Below are 17,448 nucleotides of genomic sequence, written 5' to 3' on the forward strand. Positions count from 1 at the left end.
CATTTTCAGGAGAAGCCAAGTGAGAAGAGAGTCTTCTGCCCAGGGAATAGCTCGGATGACTTCAGATAAAGACTGATCTTCATCAAAACCTGAGAACAGGCATCTCGGTGTGCTGAGCGTCAGCCTGCACTAGCATAAAAACAGTTGTGTTTGCTTCTCTTACTGGCTGTTTATCTGGCACTTCAGTGAGGCACTGCCGGTCAGAGATGGACTAATAAGGAGGCAAGGAGGAAGGAGTCTTGTTCAAGAGCCTGAGGAGAACTTGGCAGAGCCCATTTGCACCCATCTGCTATAAGCACAGACATTAACCCTTCAGATGGAAGACTGAGAGCAGCCTTACTGACTTGCTGCTTTGTAGCAAAGAAACCCTGAACATATTTTGCATGTTAGAGGCAGGATGACATCAAGGAGCATGTGTTCTCCCTTTCAGCCTAGGATCCAAAGTTCCAATCAGTCTAGGAATTGGCAGCAGAAAATGACTACTCAGGTAAAACTTCAGCAGCAGCTGCAGACAAGAATTATTATTATTTTTTTTTTTAGTTAGAAACATCCTCGGTCCCTATCACTGAGCAGCCAGAGCAGCTTTTATCATTCTAAACCAGTCACTTTACGAAGCAGCAAGACCGCAAAGTCTTTCATCTTAAAAGCTCAACAACAGAAACTTTGAAGCGGTAATGAAATGATGCAGAACCCCACTCTAAAAATTATAATGGTCCACAAACAAATCCAAAGGCAGCCCAGAAAACAGAAACTGGGATCTGAAAGCTGAGCCAAGACTTCTCTTTCTTGCAGCAGAACTAATCCCCAAACTGCCCTCCAGAATATCTGTGTAACCCTAGTTTTTACAAGATACATGTATGGCATAAAGTGAAAGGAAAGAAATTTCTAGCGGCTCTAAAAATCAGCCGGACCTCAGATACTCTCCCACATAAACATTACCCATCACACCAGGGCAGCGGTCAGGCCATGGGGGTGACTCAGCACTGCAATCATTAACATCATTTTATTTCTTCTTCGTTTAGCCATGAACCAGAACTTTCTGGGTTTCTAATGCCTGATACTAGTATAAATACAGCATTCCTGCAATTTTTTTTTCCTCCCACAAAGTATGAACACAATCCTCTCCACTGTAGCTCCCTGTTAATGTACTTTTTCTCCTCGGGGGTTTTGTTTTACAGTCTCCAAACCCAGAGGAGGGTCCTGCTGTGCCATGCATGGCAACAGGGGAAAGTGGCCAGTGCCTGCCCCAGACGCCAGCCGGACAAAATGTTGGGGCAGGTGGGTAGGACGGGAATCTGGAGCTGGGGCTCTCCCCACAGCATGCAGTGGTTGCCCACGGGCAAGGCAGTGGGACAGCAGCATTGTCCTGTCCACTTGACCAGCCCACCTCCTACCCATGCAACAGCCCTTCCAAAAACACCTCAGCGCATCTATTTTAAATTGGGCATATTTCATATATAGATGTATGGAACAAGGCGATGCTTCAAGCCAAAACTTATCCAGTGGTCCACTGGTTTCATCAGGACAGGGTGACCACATAGAGCAACCTCCACCTGAAAGACAGCCCCATCCATCTGCCCCGAGTTTTGGCGGCATGATCCACTACTCACCGTCGACGGGGCTGAGGTACTCGTGGAGGTGTGCCGTGCTGGCTGCTCCCCCGCTCTGCATCAGGATGTCCCCGTAGGGGTTGGGGTGGCCGGCCATCAGCGTCATTTGGTGGTAGTAATCCGCGGGGTTGGCTCCTGGCGGTGGCGGGGGCAGCCCAAAGAGGCCTCGCTCCTTCAGATGCTCATGAGCCACTGCCGAAGCCGGGGGTGAGGAGGAGAACATGGGGAGAAGGTTCCCAGAGGACGTTAGACCTCGGCGCTGAGGCGGGCGGCCCCGTCCCCCCCCGCGCCCCCCGCCAGCCCTCTCCGTGCGGCCCCGCTCAGCGTGGCCGTGACGTGAGCTTGGGCGTGTTTCTACGGACAAAAGAAACTAAGCTGGGGCCTCTGCATTCCTCCATTTCCGCAAATTTATAAACAATCTCTCGTTCCCCCTTCTAATAATCCTCCCGTTCGGACGCAGCCGTCGCCCCAGGGAGGGGGGAGAGGGCCCGACCGCCGGCAGCAGTAACCCTGTCAGCATCCACATCCCTGCCTATTAGGAAGGAAAGACAAATGCAACCCAGTTCCCGATAGCAGTGCGAGGAAATTAAAGCCAAGGTCTAATGCATAGAGCTAGGTTTAGTGTCTGGCAGCCTAAAACCATTTTGGCTGCCAAAGCCAATTACGCTCACTTTCTCCCAGCTGTAATTTTTCAAACCTGCCTCCCCACCCACTTGCCCCATTAACTTATTTACTGCGGCCTTAAAAAAAAAAAAAAAGAAAAGAAAGGAAAGAAAGGAAAAGAAAAGCAAAGCAACGCAACCCAAAACACAATGCCTCTTTTTCATAGCAAATAACGAAACTGGCTTTTACGGGGGAGGATGGGACAGAGTACGCACACAGCAGCCGTCGTGCCTCTGCCCTGCTGGCGGCTGGGAACTCAAGCCCTGGTGAGGCTGTGGAAAGGAAGCCCTCTACATCAAGATCACATTTTGGGAGAGGGAAGGAGGCATAATGCATCTCCCAATCACCATAGGAATGTTTTGTTTCTTTTTTGCCCACAGAAGATGGTTTAATGCTGCCAGACAGTAAACCAGGGCCTCGTTGCTCTCTGTTGTGTTTTGTTTGCCCCAGTGGTGGCTCAGGAGCTGAGAGACGCTGGGATTTGCTGGGTGTGCAGTCTGATAAAGCACTTCTGGTGAAGTGAGTCACAGCTGGCAGCTCCCCAAGTCAAAGCAGGGTCATGTTATAGTCAACATGACATACACAGCAGCCCAAATTCACCATCAGTATGAAATACTGATGAGCAAGGGAACTCACACAGATCTATCCCCGCTTTTCAAAAACGAGCTCTGAGGTCCTGGAACCCTCCCAGGAAAGCTTTGTATTTTCCCCTTTCCCTGCTTGGCTATTTTTGTTCTGGACATGGGAGCCAGTGCCCATGCTGATCCCCCGTGTGGTCTGCCTGGGCTGGGTGGGTACTACCACCTCCACATGCTCTGAACACCAGCTTTCCACACAGCCCTGCCTTCTCCTGAGTACTTTCAGCAGAGCGGCTCTAGAGCAAGGAGGAAGAAAGGCCCACTCCTTCGCCCTGGAGCCATGCACACCCCCAGACAAAAAGCCAAGGGGAGACAACCCAGCCGGCATCGCCTCCTCTCTGCTGGGTCATCTACGGACACACCAGGCAGCCAGGACAACTGTGACCCTTCTGGAGGGGAGCAAGGCTCCTGGTAGAGACATCAGAGCAGGAAAGCTCAGAAGAGAGCTGAGTGCTGCAGAAAGGAACATACTTTAAGCAAAATATTTATAATACGATCCAGTGGTAATAGCTATTCTCACGCTCTGCTTTCTCAGTGCAATGATGCAAAACAAATGTGTAGTTAAAGGGGAAGAAGAGGGAAAAAAAAAAAAAGGAAAAGAAAAAGAGACAGCTTTCCCACTTCAGAGAGCAGCTGCGGAGCCCTCGCAGCTGTATGTCCCTGGGTTGCAGGGAATTTCAGCGCTGGTGAGCGACAAGCGGCACAACACAGGCATCCCCGGTGGTGAACCCCGGACCGGCCGTGAGAGGCAGGATGCGGTAGCGGGGGTCTCTTACCGTCGGCGGGGCTGAGGCCTCTGGCAGCGGAGATGACGGAGAGCGTGGGGCTGCCGTGGACGGAGCGGAGGTAGTGCTCCATGTGGGGCGTCACGTAGGGGTGCGGCGGGCTGAAGGGCGACTCGCCGGGCCCGGCAGGGTGCGGAGACAGGCGGATGAGGGAGATGTCGGAGATGACGGGGCTGCCGCTCAGGGGAGGAGGCCTGAGGAGGAAACAGAGAGAGGCTGTCACTCGTGGCCACACTTTTCCCTCTGATTCTGCTGGGAGGAGGTTAAGAAGAGGGCTAAAAATCACCTGGTGCCCGGCGGCTCACCCCGCCTGGGCTGCCTTGCCGAGGGGTGCAGGCAGCATGGGGCCAGAGCAGCTCCTGTGTGCCTGGAGCCAGCCCCAGCCCCCACATGGGCAGGATGGGGACCAGGGGACATCCACAGCGTCCACCCAGCCACATGAGTGGATGCAGCTCGGTGGCCCCGACCGTGCAGCCCTCCTGCCCGCGTCCATCAGGGCTTGCACAAACCCCTTTGACAGGTCGGCCCTACAGTTCAGAGGGCAAAAGTTCAGGAGAGGTTTTATTGCATGCTTTCTGGGGGCCACCACTGCTAAATGCCTCAGATCTTCCCCAGGCTAAATGTTACCTGAGAAAGGAGCCAGCAAATGCTAGGGATTCAGCAGGTAACAAAAAAAAAGTCAGAGACATGTTTCGGCACTGGAGCAGTTTTCACAGGGTGGGCAAAGACAGAAGAGAAATCAAGCAGACATCTCCCAGACACATCTATTCCTGTATCCTCTGTCCTCTTACACAAACCGCAGAGGATGCGAGGAGGGGAAGAAAAAATGACAGGCCGTGACCTGAAAAGCAGAGAATCTGAGCTAGACACCAAAACAGGCAGAGCTGCCATCAGGCCAAATGGTGGAGCTAAATCTGCTCTGTGTTAGCCTCCCCCGTACTGCCAGAGCTGATTGGAGTCGGGCTCGTGCCAGGGCCAGCACTGGGCCCTGCCTGGGCGCCCCAGCAGGGCTGGGGGAGATGGATGTGTGCCTGACGGGATGGCACCCCGGGGACAGGGCACCATGTGGATCTGGCAGTCCTGGGGCAGGGATGTGGGATGCGGGCTGAGCTATGGGGTGACATTACCAGTGCCCTGCCCTAAGATTATCCAAAGCTGCCACTAGCGAGCAAATCCATCTCTGCGCACAGATAACCACAAGCGCGAGGGTCTGAGCAGTTCAGGCACGCCACCTGCACCTCAGGATGTCAGTCCCACCCTGCCTTATCAACAGCTCAGGTGCACTCTAATTTATTTATAATACTTGCATATCAACAAAACCACACAGAAACGTAATATAAGTTTTGCAGACTTATTCAGCAGTTTACGAGCGTGTTTGTCTTTGTTTGATCTTCTGTGTGTTTCTCTGTCTTTCTGATAAATTAGTAAACCTTGTGGTTTTTTGAACACTTTCTGCTGATGGGTAGTAAATTAAATGTCTTTTAAAATATTTATAGTTCAAAGTACTCTCCTGTAGCACTACACCGCGTGGCTCACTGGTGTGAAATACAAGGCAGTGAAACCGTATCAGATACAAAGCTGGGTGAGGGACTGGTGGCGATGCAGAGCCGCCGGCACGCGCTCCTCGCACCGAGAGCTGGGTTTCGCCGGATGAACACCCAGCGGGATCCAGCTTGTTTTCCTTCACGGCGCCGAAAGACAAACTTATGATGGCATCGCTATTTCAGACCTCATAAGCTCCCCACCTGCGTCGCTCCAGCAGTTCGTTACCCAAATTACAGGGTGACGGAAGCCACCCTCGGAAAGGGCCGTCAGGAGGGCCGCTTACTGCTGAGGCTGCTCGTAACGGCGGCCGAGCACGGAGCCGGCCGATTTATTTCTACTGGGGAGGAGGGAGAAGTGAATCAAAGCCTCTGTTCCAGATTTAGTTTCAATTCATTTCTAATAATCTCCACCGCCTCATCTGGAAAAAATGAAACAGGATTAAAAAAAATGATGTCATTAAGAAAACATCTGACTAATTTTTCTTCTGACGAAGACTTAATATAAGTGAGGGGGGGAAGTAAATTAAAAGCAGCCCCAATCTTCCCTGGGCCACAGAGCCTGCCTTAATACATAAGCCATGAAAGAAGTTTTCTTACATATACAATAAGTTCCCTCTTTCATCAGTACTCACAGCTTCTCCCAAAAGGGTTGTGAACTTCTTTGATGCAGGCTTGAAACTATGTATTACCAGGTTTACGAGCCTTCGGAGCCTCTGCTGATCAAACTGTGAGGCCGACATCTAAAATGTGTATAACAATATGAAGGGTTTGCTGTTCATTTTCCCCATGCTAAATTGGGCAGAAATGCTGGAGTCCCTCAGAACAGGAAAACTCCACCCTGGCCAAAAAGGTAACACTGGGAAAAAGATCAAGAATTCCCCCAAAATGCATGCAGCTGGAGACCTGGGCGGGATTTCAAGAGGAGGCTGGCCCTGCACATGAAGACCAGGCTGGAGAGCAAGTTTGTCCTGACAGCTTTGCTTAAAGCCTCTCATTGCTACATCTCCTTGTTTGCCTGTTAGGATAGCTGTCCTCAGTCAGGTCTGGCTCCTGAAAGCCCTTTCAGATGGGAATCACCTCTGACTGTTGTACAATTCTAGCAAAGCACGTCCCAAAATAACATGGCTTCTGATAGCTGCCTACCAGGAATAGCTCACGTGCCTGGAGCCACAGCCTCCTCTGCCCCCAGATTCCCCAAAACTGGTCTTCCCCTCTCTTTCCAGTTGCCTCACTGGCATGATTCCTTATCTGACCCCCAGCCCTGGGCTGTGCCGTTGCATCGGCACGCTGCCAACACACAGCAAGAGGCGGCCGGAGCCTCGTAGGGCTGCTCCTAGACAAAGGAGGAGCAAAGGGAGAGGGATGGGCTGCCTCTCTGCGGAGGCACAGATGTCTGGCTCAGTGCCTTTACTCGTGGGCACTGCCCAGCCCCATGCCCCAAGCCCCTGCCCATTCCTCCTTGACCCATAAATCATGTCCCAAACACCCCAGTGCTTGGGGAAGAGCTCCTGGCTCTGCTGAAGCCAGCAGTGTGAAAGTCTTCTGCCTGCAGCGGGACAAGGGATTTCACCTGACCACGTGCATTTCTGAAGGAACTGGCATTCTGGTTTTCAAATAGGCTAAGGGAATTAGGTGTCCAAACGCCATTAAATTTAATGGGAGCCAGGGGCCTGTTTTCCCCGCGGCTGCGGCAAGAAGCCCAGGCTCTATAATTAATGCTCAGGACTTGTATAGCAAATTACATCTCTGACGAAGTGCACCAGCCCTGATTCATTTCCCCACCCACCCAGAAGAGGCTCTGCCTTCCCTGCTCGCTAACAGAGGGAGACACTGAGACTGGGGAGAAATTAGCTGACCCCATCTAAGGGCTGCAGGGCAGTGCTGGAGGCAATGCACTCTGCTTAACGCTTTACAGAGCAAGTTTTCATTAGGGCAGTGGATAATGCTCCTCAGTTAGCATAAATGCTTACACTGTTTACCTGCAGTCATGAACCAGCCATCCCAAAATCTTTTATGAGGGAGATGTGGCACCATCTCCCTGCTGCCGCATGCAGGTCTGGAGCCTCCACAAGGGGTACCCAGCAATGAATGCAACAGTTAAAGAAGTTGCACATTTCTGAAATACTCTCCATCCATTAAATAAAACCCAGAAAAATGGGGACAATTAAATGGCACTAATGTCCCATGACTAGTCTAAATTAATAGCTATGTGCCAAATGTATTCATTCAGCAGAAAACAAAGGGCTGAATACTTTTCCATATGCTTAATGGAATATGGACACTTGCAGGCAATTGTTTTGCTGTGCAATAAAAAACTGCATGCTGCTACACAGGAATGGAAGCTAGGAACAGAACTGCTTACGGGGGTATCATAGTCTGGTAGAGTTTTCCTATAAGAAGAAAAAATCTTTTAAAGCCAACTATCCCATCCAAACCCCACATAATAAACCCTTGCTTTTGTTTCATAACATAAATAGAACATCCTGGCCTGATTTTCACAAATGCTGTGTATCCAGAATAGCACTCAAAGTCCGAAGGAGATGTAGGAGAGCCATAGGGTTATCCAAAAAAGGGTCCACGCTTGTGGCAGACACTCTACGTATGGGATGCCACAACTTTATCCAGCGGGAAACCTACAGTACCCCAGCCGAACGGTTCAGCCTAAACAACTCTCATTAGCCCCTTGACTTCACCTCTGTTTATTTCTGATTTAAAATCCCTTACAGCAGGAAGGGCGGGAGGTCGCGACACTTGCGTGGTACCCTCAGGATGAAACTCTGCGAGGTCCCTCAAAACGAGGCACCTTTCAGAGGTCAGCCCTGGGCCACGATGATCAGATGCATGTGGCATTTGATCATTCACAAATATTGTCCCCCTCCGTTATTTTTGCCACTTGGAAAGCAGAGGACGCACAGGCTGCGACGCACTGGGAGGAAGGGGCATGGAGCTGCCCTGCAGCTGCCCCAACCTCCAGCAAATGCCCAGGAGCATAGGGCAGCCTGGTAATGATGTGATGGGGAATCTGTCCTGCTTCCCAGCTCTCCTGACACCACAGCAAGGTGATAATGATCCGATAAAGTGACTTAGTGCTCCCATACAGGGCTAGAAACTCAAAGACGCCAGCTTCTGTGTCCCACTAAGGAGATGGGGACCCAAGAGACATCACATGTAACAGCCTTCCTCTGCTGGGATTGCTCAGAAGAAGTCATTTTATTTATTTTTCCTGTAATTTATCATCTCTAAAATGGGATTAATACATTTTTTTCACACCCACAAAGATGAATGTTATAGAAAATCAGAGCTACCTTAAGCAATTCAACAATGCTCTCACTTACAGTGAAGCTGGACAAAAATTGCTACAGCTTCCCTGCAGAAATTTAACAGGCATGCTTTGAGCAGTTCATGTTTTCTCCTCTTCCCTCAAATATGGCTTTGAGGCATTGAAAGAATGAAAAAAAAAAAAAAAGAAAAAAAGAAAAAGAAAAGAAAAGAAAAGATATTTTAACAGTGAGGGCAAGTTCCCATTAGAACAGTTTATAGAGGGAAGTGGTAAATTCAGTACTGCTACAAGACTTTATGGCAAAACTAGATGTTTTTCTAAAAGATGGGCTCTAAATGTATCACAAGGTTTGGAGTTTTAATAGTAGGAAAGTCTAATTTCTCCCACTGTAGAAACAAAAGGGGAAATCCTATGCCCAGCATCACAGATGTCAGATCAGATAACGATGGAAGCTACTTGGGGTCTTAACAGACACAAATCTCTGCATATAAAATCCTTTGTCTGTGAATTTGTGATAAGGCATTGCTTTTAGAAGGTTTTAGGTCTATAAAAAATCCCACTACGCATCTATTGGCAGTGGTACTTGTCTAAATACCTTTAAAAATTACACCTTCAAGTCTCGTCTTGTACCACTGTAGTCAAAGGAAACTCTGTCACTGATGGCAGGAGCAACAAGACCAGGCCTCTAATTTGTCAATCACTGTTTTCCATCCACACCATGGAAACAGTATAGTAATCTATGGTGGGTCCAATTTCTTAATATATTTTTTTTCCATTCCCTAGAAAAATGCATTCAGGACTTAATGCAACTTCTAGCCTGTGAGGTCAATTTAATATATTTGTTCCAGGTACAAAAAAGTTTGTTTTTTTTTTTTTCTTTAAAAGTTAAGAAAAAGGCAGACATATTTCATATTTCCTTTTGAAAGACCATTCTGTTTTCATACACACCTGACTGAATCAGAAGTTAAAACACCTAGACGATATTTTAGCAATATATATTGAACCAAGAACAAACAGAACAAAGATTTAATTCTACTTGATGTAACTGTATTACTATGTTTTATCAATGAAATCAAAAGTATTTTGGTTTGGAACTTGATTTTTTTTTTTGTTTTCCCATTTAAGGTCCGCCAAAAGTTAGTGATATTCTTGAGCTCACATGTTGCTGGTAACCCTACTGGGACAAGGGAGCAAAGCTGGGAGCAGAAGTAATCCTGTACAGGAACCAGTCCTCACATTAGAAATTGTCCTAACTACATACGGTTTCTTATTCTATTTATGCAGCGTTTAGCACAATGCGGGTCTAGCCTTGGCTGACACTTGTAGGCACAACTGCAACACAATAACAACAACAATAACAATATTTGCTTTTAAAATGGAAGAAAAATGCATATTTTTAATAAGTAAGGTTGCCCTCCATTATACAACACACAAAGAAGCAAGACATCAAAGGCAGAAATTAGAGTTGATACGGGACCTTCAAACCCAAATCAAATTAGTGTCTTGAGGAGAGATCTTTGATTTAAGCTTAATAGTGGTGATTTTTTCCTGGGTTGTTTTATACTTAATCAGCCACACAGCCCACTGTGCAGACATATGTTCCCAAAGCACATCAAAGCAAGTAAACATTCTGTTTCAGATCCTAATATCCTTTTTTATCCAATTATCTTACTTACATGATCTTTTAATTTAAGTTCTGAAAGCCCACCTTTTCACACAAGCTTTCCTTTAGCGATGGAGGTAGAAGGATGACCACCTCAGTTCTTGCGAGATACTCGCCAAAAAAAAACCAACACAATGAATAAATCAAAGCACGGTAGATGAGTCTCTAAGATAGTTTCTTGAGAGATTAATGATGAAAGCCTTCAGAGACGAAGTGTATTGTAAGAAGGGGAACTTCAAGGAAAGTAGCTGAGGGGGAGAGAGAAGGAAGGCGAGAGAAAAGGCATGAAAGAAAGCATGGATAAAAGTGCAAGAGCCAACAGAAGTCATTCAGCAACAGACTGAAGGAAAGATGCAAACCTGGAGGTGTGTGAACTTCAGGTTCAAACCACCAGACGTGAGAACTTGATTCCAATAGTCACAAGATGTGAAGGCCGGGGTGTTAAAACACTGCGGGCTCAGGGCGGGGAAGGGATGAGGGCTGGGAAGCAGCTTTGGGGGTGTCAGGGGCAAATGAAGTGGGAAGCAGTGAGGAATGAGATGGGGCAAGGTGGAGGCAGGGACCAGATCCTGATGGCAGAGCTGAGTGGGAGGCTGAGGAGGATCTGAGAGGATGTTGCACTGGTGAGAGCGTGTGGGAAATGGGTGTTAGAAAGATGTGTCGGATGTGACACAGCCATTTATCTGCATCTGACTGATTTCCCTTGGGACACATGGTGAGGGTATTAGCACTTTCGAGTCAATACTTTTGCTTGTAGCTGTGAAGACCCTGGGCTTCGGCAAACAAATGGGAAGTGATCCCTGTTTCGTGTCTTCTTCCCATGCTACTTTTGGGTGGGGTTTTTCTGCCTTAAAAGAAATCAATGTTCAAGTGCGATGAGGGCTTAACATTTAAAAGAGTACCCCTATAGTACTTCTGAGAAGTCCCTTTCCATGTTGTGCCAGCACCAACCTGTCATGGAGATGGTGAGTCAATAGCAGCAACACTGCAGCAGCGGAGCTCATGGAAGAGTCAAGTAAACCATAGAAAACGCTTATTCATTCATTACATTTTAAATCTGCCTTGGCTCCGTACCCGTCATATCCCAGAAAAGCAAAAAAGGACCATTCCTCTTCATCATGACTGTAATACAATCAACTGGCTGCAGCATTACTCTAGCCAATGTTAACTAACGGAGCCTATGTCAGACATCTATAATTTCATGTTAACAAATTAGGTAGACTCCTGCATTTCCTGGTACCTTGAATGCCCAAGAAGCTCATAACTTTTCTTTATATGCAAAATGTCACGGAAAGGGCAAACAATGTTATGCCAGAAGACCATAGCCAAATCACTTGGTTGGAATGTGCTGTAAATCATGGGGTGAATGGAAAATGAATCTTTGTTCCAGGGCAGCGTCTTCCAGCATTAATGTTGCTGCTAAAACCCCCCTTTTCTATTGGGAATGTTTTCTTCCCAGAATCCAAGATCTTTAAATTCTATAACTAAGCAAGACACCAAGGAAGGAAAATGTACACCCAACTAATTATAAAAAGCCAGGAATTATTTATGCCGCTCTTCTGAAGTAGAAGGGAAAACCATTGGAGTTCATGCTTCAGAAAGATGCAATGCTTGCCCTAAGCAGCAGCAAGCTGTTGTAACCAATTGGAAATGACCAGAAAAATGTGGCTGACAAAGGGGAATAAAATGAACAGGAACAGGTACAGCACTGATCTCTACAAAACCTTTTTAGACACAGCAGTAAGAAGAGCTCTGTAGGTACAGGTGACTGTGATAGCCCCACAGAAACACATCTCACATGCACATATGCACATCCCAAATATGCTGCTGGTGTGCTGCATGTACCTGCCTCTGGTGCATCACAGCACAAAGAAGTAAAAAAGACACATTCCAATAATAGCAAAGCTTTGGGTTGGAGCTCGACAGGTTTTCTGTAGGAATTAATTTTATTGGCATTTGACACATTTTAAACAGCAACAGCACTCACAGAAACCTCAAAAGGGAAATATTCCTGAACAATATATAATAAATACATTGATTTCTAATAATAACCATCTGCCCTAAATCTTCTTGCTGACAGGTTTAGTTGGACCAAAGGCCCCTTTCACATCTACTTTGTGACAGTTCCCATCACTACATAAAGACTTTGAAGTGCCCTAACGTGCAGTAAAATGCGAGATAACCTACCAAACTGTCAATATTTCTTCACTTCTAAAAGGAAATGCTAATGGCACTCGAAGAGCTCAAGATGTAATGTAAGATCTGATCCAGCGGGCTGGCTGATCTAACCATCCTTTCCTTTGCTACAAGGATGCTGAACAGCAAGCAATTACATGCTGAAGAGCAGAACTAGGTAAAAGTTTTTCACTGATAACATGACTGCAGGGAGAAAAACCTTTTTATTCCTAACGAGCTTTTCTTTCAGAAATGTCTTGAGCTTTCTGTGTAAAGCAAGAATTAACAATATACTTACTCTTTCTTCTTTTTAACCTATCACTTTTTTTTTTTTTTTTTTTTTTTTTTTTTTTTTTTTAAATCATTAGAAAGAAAGTAAAGCAGAATGAAACATGGATGTTTTAAAAATCTGGACAATGTTCAGCAGTTATTTTTCCATATGGAAAGGATGAACACAAATAATTCAGAGAAAGCAGAATCTCTCTCCAACTGGCTGTGATAAACACCTGGCATTTCTCTACCAGTTCTAGCATGCAGTGTTAACACTAAGGAAGGCTCTACTGCAAGGGAAATGAAATGTGATAAACCAAAGCCTGGTCCTCTGGTAAAACCCTTGCACTGCTAGCAGAACTGTACAACTCCGACAGACTTCAAAGGAACCAGGCTGCCCCCGCAAACCAGCCTGTGATAAGAAGGAATGAGGTGTTTTATATCATCGACCACGTACCACCCAAAAATCCTTTTGCTCCATTTGTGTCATTCTCTGCTGCTGCTTTCCAGTTCACCAATTACAAGAGAAAATCTAACATATTTATCGGGTAAGAAATAGGGTGCTGAGGTTCCGCTGCTATTTACTGCTGAAGACTTACACTCGTGCTTTTCAAACTGTGCCCTGCAAAACCCTTGGGAATCACAAAGAACTCCTATAGGTGCTGTGAAAGACAACAAAAAGCCCTGCGAGCCTCTTGTCATTCAGGCTAAATTCACTATGCTGTGTTTGACAACCCTGCTGGAAAATTTTTTGGGAGGCCACAGATCGTAATAGCTGGAAAAGCCCTGTGCTTCTCCAAACCATTAAAAATTGCATAGGTGGCATTTGCAGGGCAATCACCCTCCACCACCCAGTCCACCCAACAGCCACCAAAGCCAGCTAGCACCAGAGCACACACAGATTAGGCACCTCTGCCACACCAGCGCAGAGGCAAACCTGTCTCCCAAAGTCAGCGGTCCTGTATACCTACTGTCACACCTCCCTCCTGCCGCCAGCGGCTCACTGCCACGTAAGGGGAGACCTGCAGGCCTCATCTTTCATTCTCTTATCTCATGCAGCTATTCCTTATGCAGACACATTTCTGTATACAAATCCCATTATACTTGACCCTCGGTTCACCCTGTTTCCATTACAACGCTGTAGACTCAACCAGACTTGCTCCAGTGCCAACTCTGTGCTGTCATTCCTTGCGCAGAGTGGTAATAAAGAAATCACTGTTTTAAGCTGACAAAGAACAGATTTCTTACTAAGTAAACACTGATGTTTTGGTAGGGAAATTAAGTTATAAAATTGTGTCTACAAAGGGAGACCATACAGATGGAGTTTGTTAAGAGACAGCAATACAGTCAACAGTGGTTAATTCAATTGCCTGCTACTTATCAGATTTTTTTTAAAGGCTTATCCAGCTTTTGTAAATGCAAATGCAGGAAAACATTTCAAAGAGTCATCGTTGTCTTCGCTAGGGAATGATACACACGCACACAGCTTTTCGAGGCGGAAGAGCCCGCCCTCGCGCATCCGCTGCGGTTGAGGCAGGGACCAGTGGATGGTAGGAGCAGACAGCTGAGCATAGCACAGCTCATCACCGTGCCACCACACTCCAAAGGTGTGCCTTGCTTCCCCCAGCCACTGCTCTCATCTGCCTTTCTACCTGCCTGGTGCCCCACATCAATTTTAGACACCCCAAACCTTCCTTCAGCTCTGTCAAAAACAAGGCACTACACTCAGCTGAGAAAAGAAAGGGAATTCACTATCTGCAGTCTTCAGCTGAGCCTTAAATGAGCCCGCCACAACCTTAGATGTCACATCTGATTCCCAAAAGATTCTCTTTGGAAAAAGGCCCAGGCTGACTCCAGGTCACTGAAGCTGCTTCTTTCCTAAATGCAGCAGTGGCAGAGGCACAGCCACCCTTTAACCTTGTGTGGGAATTGTAGCTGGGTTTTGGGGTGCTGACTGCAAAACAGGGTTTGTTTTTACAGCATCAGAGATTGCAAATGCTCCCAGACATCCTCCTCTTGCTAGCAGCTCTGGTGACACCCCATGCTGATGGACTGGGGCATAAGGAAGAGGTTCCTCATCAGTCCACAAACCTCAAAGAACTCCTCTCTTGTATCTCACTGAACAACAGGTTATGTTCCTGTTACAGCACCTAAGTGAAGAGAATGATGAGACATCCAGCCCCAATTCTACCTGCTCTGCCAAGACCTTGAACCATGCAGAGCTGAGGAAGAGGCAGAGGTCTTATTTGCATGGCTGATTGCAGGTGCCCAACTCATACAGCATACTCATTGCTTCCCAAACAACAGCCAAAAGTCTTTCTGGGATGATACTATAGGTACTCTGATTATAACCTCACTCCTCACTTTTGGGGATGGTTTAAAGTGACTATAGAATTGTGGTATTTTGTTTTGTTTTCTACATTTTACCTAGAATGAAAGAGAAAATTTTTTTGCATAGGATAAAGATCACTGTGGGACTCATTGTGGAGCATGATGTAAAGTCTCAGGCTAGCCAAAGGTTATTAACATTATATGCCCTTTAAGCAATGCACTTAGTCTAAACAAGATGGGCTTAGGCTGGAACTGTGTAAATACACTGATTTTATTAATAAAAAGTAAAAATGGCTTTCTTAAAGAGAGATATTGCTGGGTAATCAAGTCACCAACTATTGGTTCTATTTAAAATTCAAGAGAAGGGATATTAAAGGTACTCGTATTTTAATAAAAACATTTGCAATGGTTTTAATAATTCAGCACAAAATTTTAACATTTCTCTCCAGTTGTGGAAAAGCAAAACACTGGGCCACTGTACCATGGTCTGGGAATGAGAAAATGTAACTGCTCAGGTGCAGTGGATTACTTAACCTATTTAGACAACAAAGATCAACTAACTAACCCTGAAAATCAAGGTTATGCTGAAATTCCAGCAGCGAGGTTTTCCACGTGGCAGCAGCTCTTGAAAATCCCGTTAGTCCTCCCTTAGCACCTCTAAGTCTCTTTTGTGGCCCACATTGCTTTCAGTGGGGTGTGAGCTCCTGCACACATTCCGTGTGGAACCGGGCTGGCGATGGGAGCGGGATGTCTAAATACCTTGGGCTCTGAGTTTACTTTGAAAATAGGACTTAAGGACCTGCACTTTGTATATTTTGGGTTTTGTTTTAGTTGCATTTTATGCATAATTTGTTAAAATAAGCAAAACATATGACAGTAAAGAAGGTTTTTTAAATGTTTTACCATTTAAATAATCAATAGCATTATTAGTAACCAAGGAAATTCAACTGTCCAGAAAAGAACCTCTAATATTAACAATTCCCTTTATGTGCATCACATTATAATGCAAGTTTTAAAGCTGTTCATAATGTAATGGCAAAATAATTACTCCTGCTCAGCACCGCAGTACACGTTTGGTTCTCATGAATACTGTAAGGATTAATACAACCATTGATGCTGGCTGTAAAAGAGCTTGTAGCCAATAAAAAGGGTACAAGAAAGCACAGTTCGTTTTCTGAATTGAAGTATCTGTGGGACTGAGGAAGCACAAGTCGAGCTGTAAGGACCTGTGGGTAGGAAATCAAATTTTAATTACACAAGTACCACTTCAAAGATCTCATTCTGCTGTTCAGTGAAGCAGGCTGAAAGTCCGACAAGCCAAAAATGAACAACAAATGCAGCCCATGCTTTTGTACCCATAGATTTTTACTGGCGTATTTGACAAGTTCTTGCAACACTCCCAACAATGCCAGATTCCCTGGCAGCACAATCTCTATCTTTTAGTCTCCAAGAAGAGCTTCTATAAGTCTCCAGTTTCACTTCAATTTCGAGCCCCCCGTGTTGAGAAGATTTGCTCCCAGACTCTGAAGGCTCTTTCATTTGAAACTCAAATGCAATCAGGGGAGTGCAGACCACGATGCACTGTAGGCAGGGAGATTATCTTTCAGTGTAGCTTTCACCCATTGTGAATGATAGTGGATGGAAGAGATTAATACTGAGACTGCACACACACAAACACACGTACACACAAGTCCTTACTGCCCTGGGAGTTCACAGATTGCAGCAGCTTTGCCGGTGAATGTGTGAACCACAAAATTGCCCTGCCTGGGAGAAAAGCCACCAATGAACACAGAGCCGGTAGGGTTGGGGTTGGGTTTATGAAAAGCAGAGCAATGAAATCAATCACAGCAACCAGAATCTGGACAAAGGCCAGTTTGGCAACGCAGTCAAAAACCAAATGAAGGGATAGGAAACCACTGAATCCAGCGGAAGTTTATGGGGAGGAAGCAAGATCTTCTCTTCAGCACAAGGCACCTCGAGGAATTTTCTGTCCCTCAGTTTGTGCCGTTCAGAGTCACCTTGGGACAGGTCACTCACCCAATACACTGCACCAGTTTGACATACCTGAAGCAACGCAATGTCTGTGTGCAAACCAAGCCCAAGTCTCTGCTCAGCATCTGTTCTTATCAAAAACCTTCACATACTTCAACAGAAATGCAAACCCTCCTCTGCAGATATCAAACATGGAGAAACCAGGCTGATAGGATCCTCAGTTCCATCAGCACATCAGGACCTGAAGGGAAAGAAGCTACAGCTCACCATGCTCTTACCTTCTTCACATTTGGCAGAAGCCAGCTCTTTAAAAAACAAACAAACAATGCTTTGAAGAGTTTCTTATTCTTGCGGTAACACTCGTCTCGGCACTGACAGGATTCAAACCAGACGCGGTTGAGGGGAATCTGGAGTCATACCAAGTTTAGATCTCACATGCCAAGAGAGGTCAAGACCCAGCCAAGCCTTGAATAGATGACTTGCAAAGAAAATCCCAG

The 17,448-nt window shown here is 46.2% G+C and overlaps 1 protein-coding gene across 2 annotated transcripts in view; it reads right to left on the reverse strand.

Moving 5' to 3' along the window:
- GLI2 (GLI family zinc finger 2) overlaps positions 1-17,448 on the reverse strand; it is a 188,922-nt gene that overhangs the window by 38,033 nt on the left and 133,441 nt on the right. For both annotated transcript variants that reach the window (XM_082764124.1, XM_082764125.1), the window contains 2 exons: positions 3,688-3,890; positions 1,611-1,802 (listed from right to left, as the gene is read on the reverse strand). In XM_082764124.1, coding sequence (XP_082620250.1) covers positions 1,611-1,802; positions 3,688-3,890 — 395 coding nt within the window. The remainder of the gene's footprint in view (positions 1-1,610; positions 1,803-3,687; positions 3,891-17,448) is intronic.

The sequence above is a fragment of the Aythya marila genome (genome assembly GCF_965140915.1).
Source record: "Aythya marila genome assembly, chromosome: 6".
Classification (NCBI taxonomy): Eukaryota; Metazoa; Chordata; class Aves; order Anseriformes; family Anatidae; genus Aythya; species Aythya marila.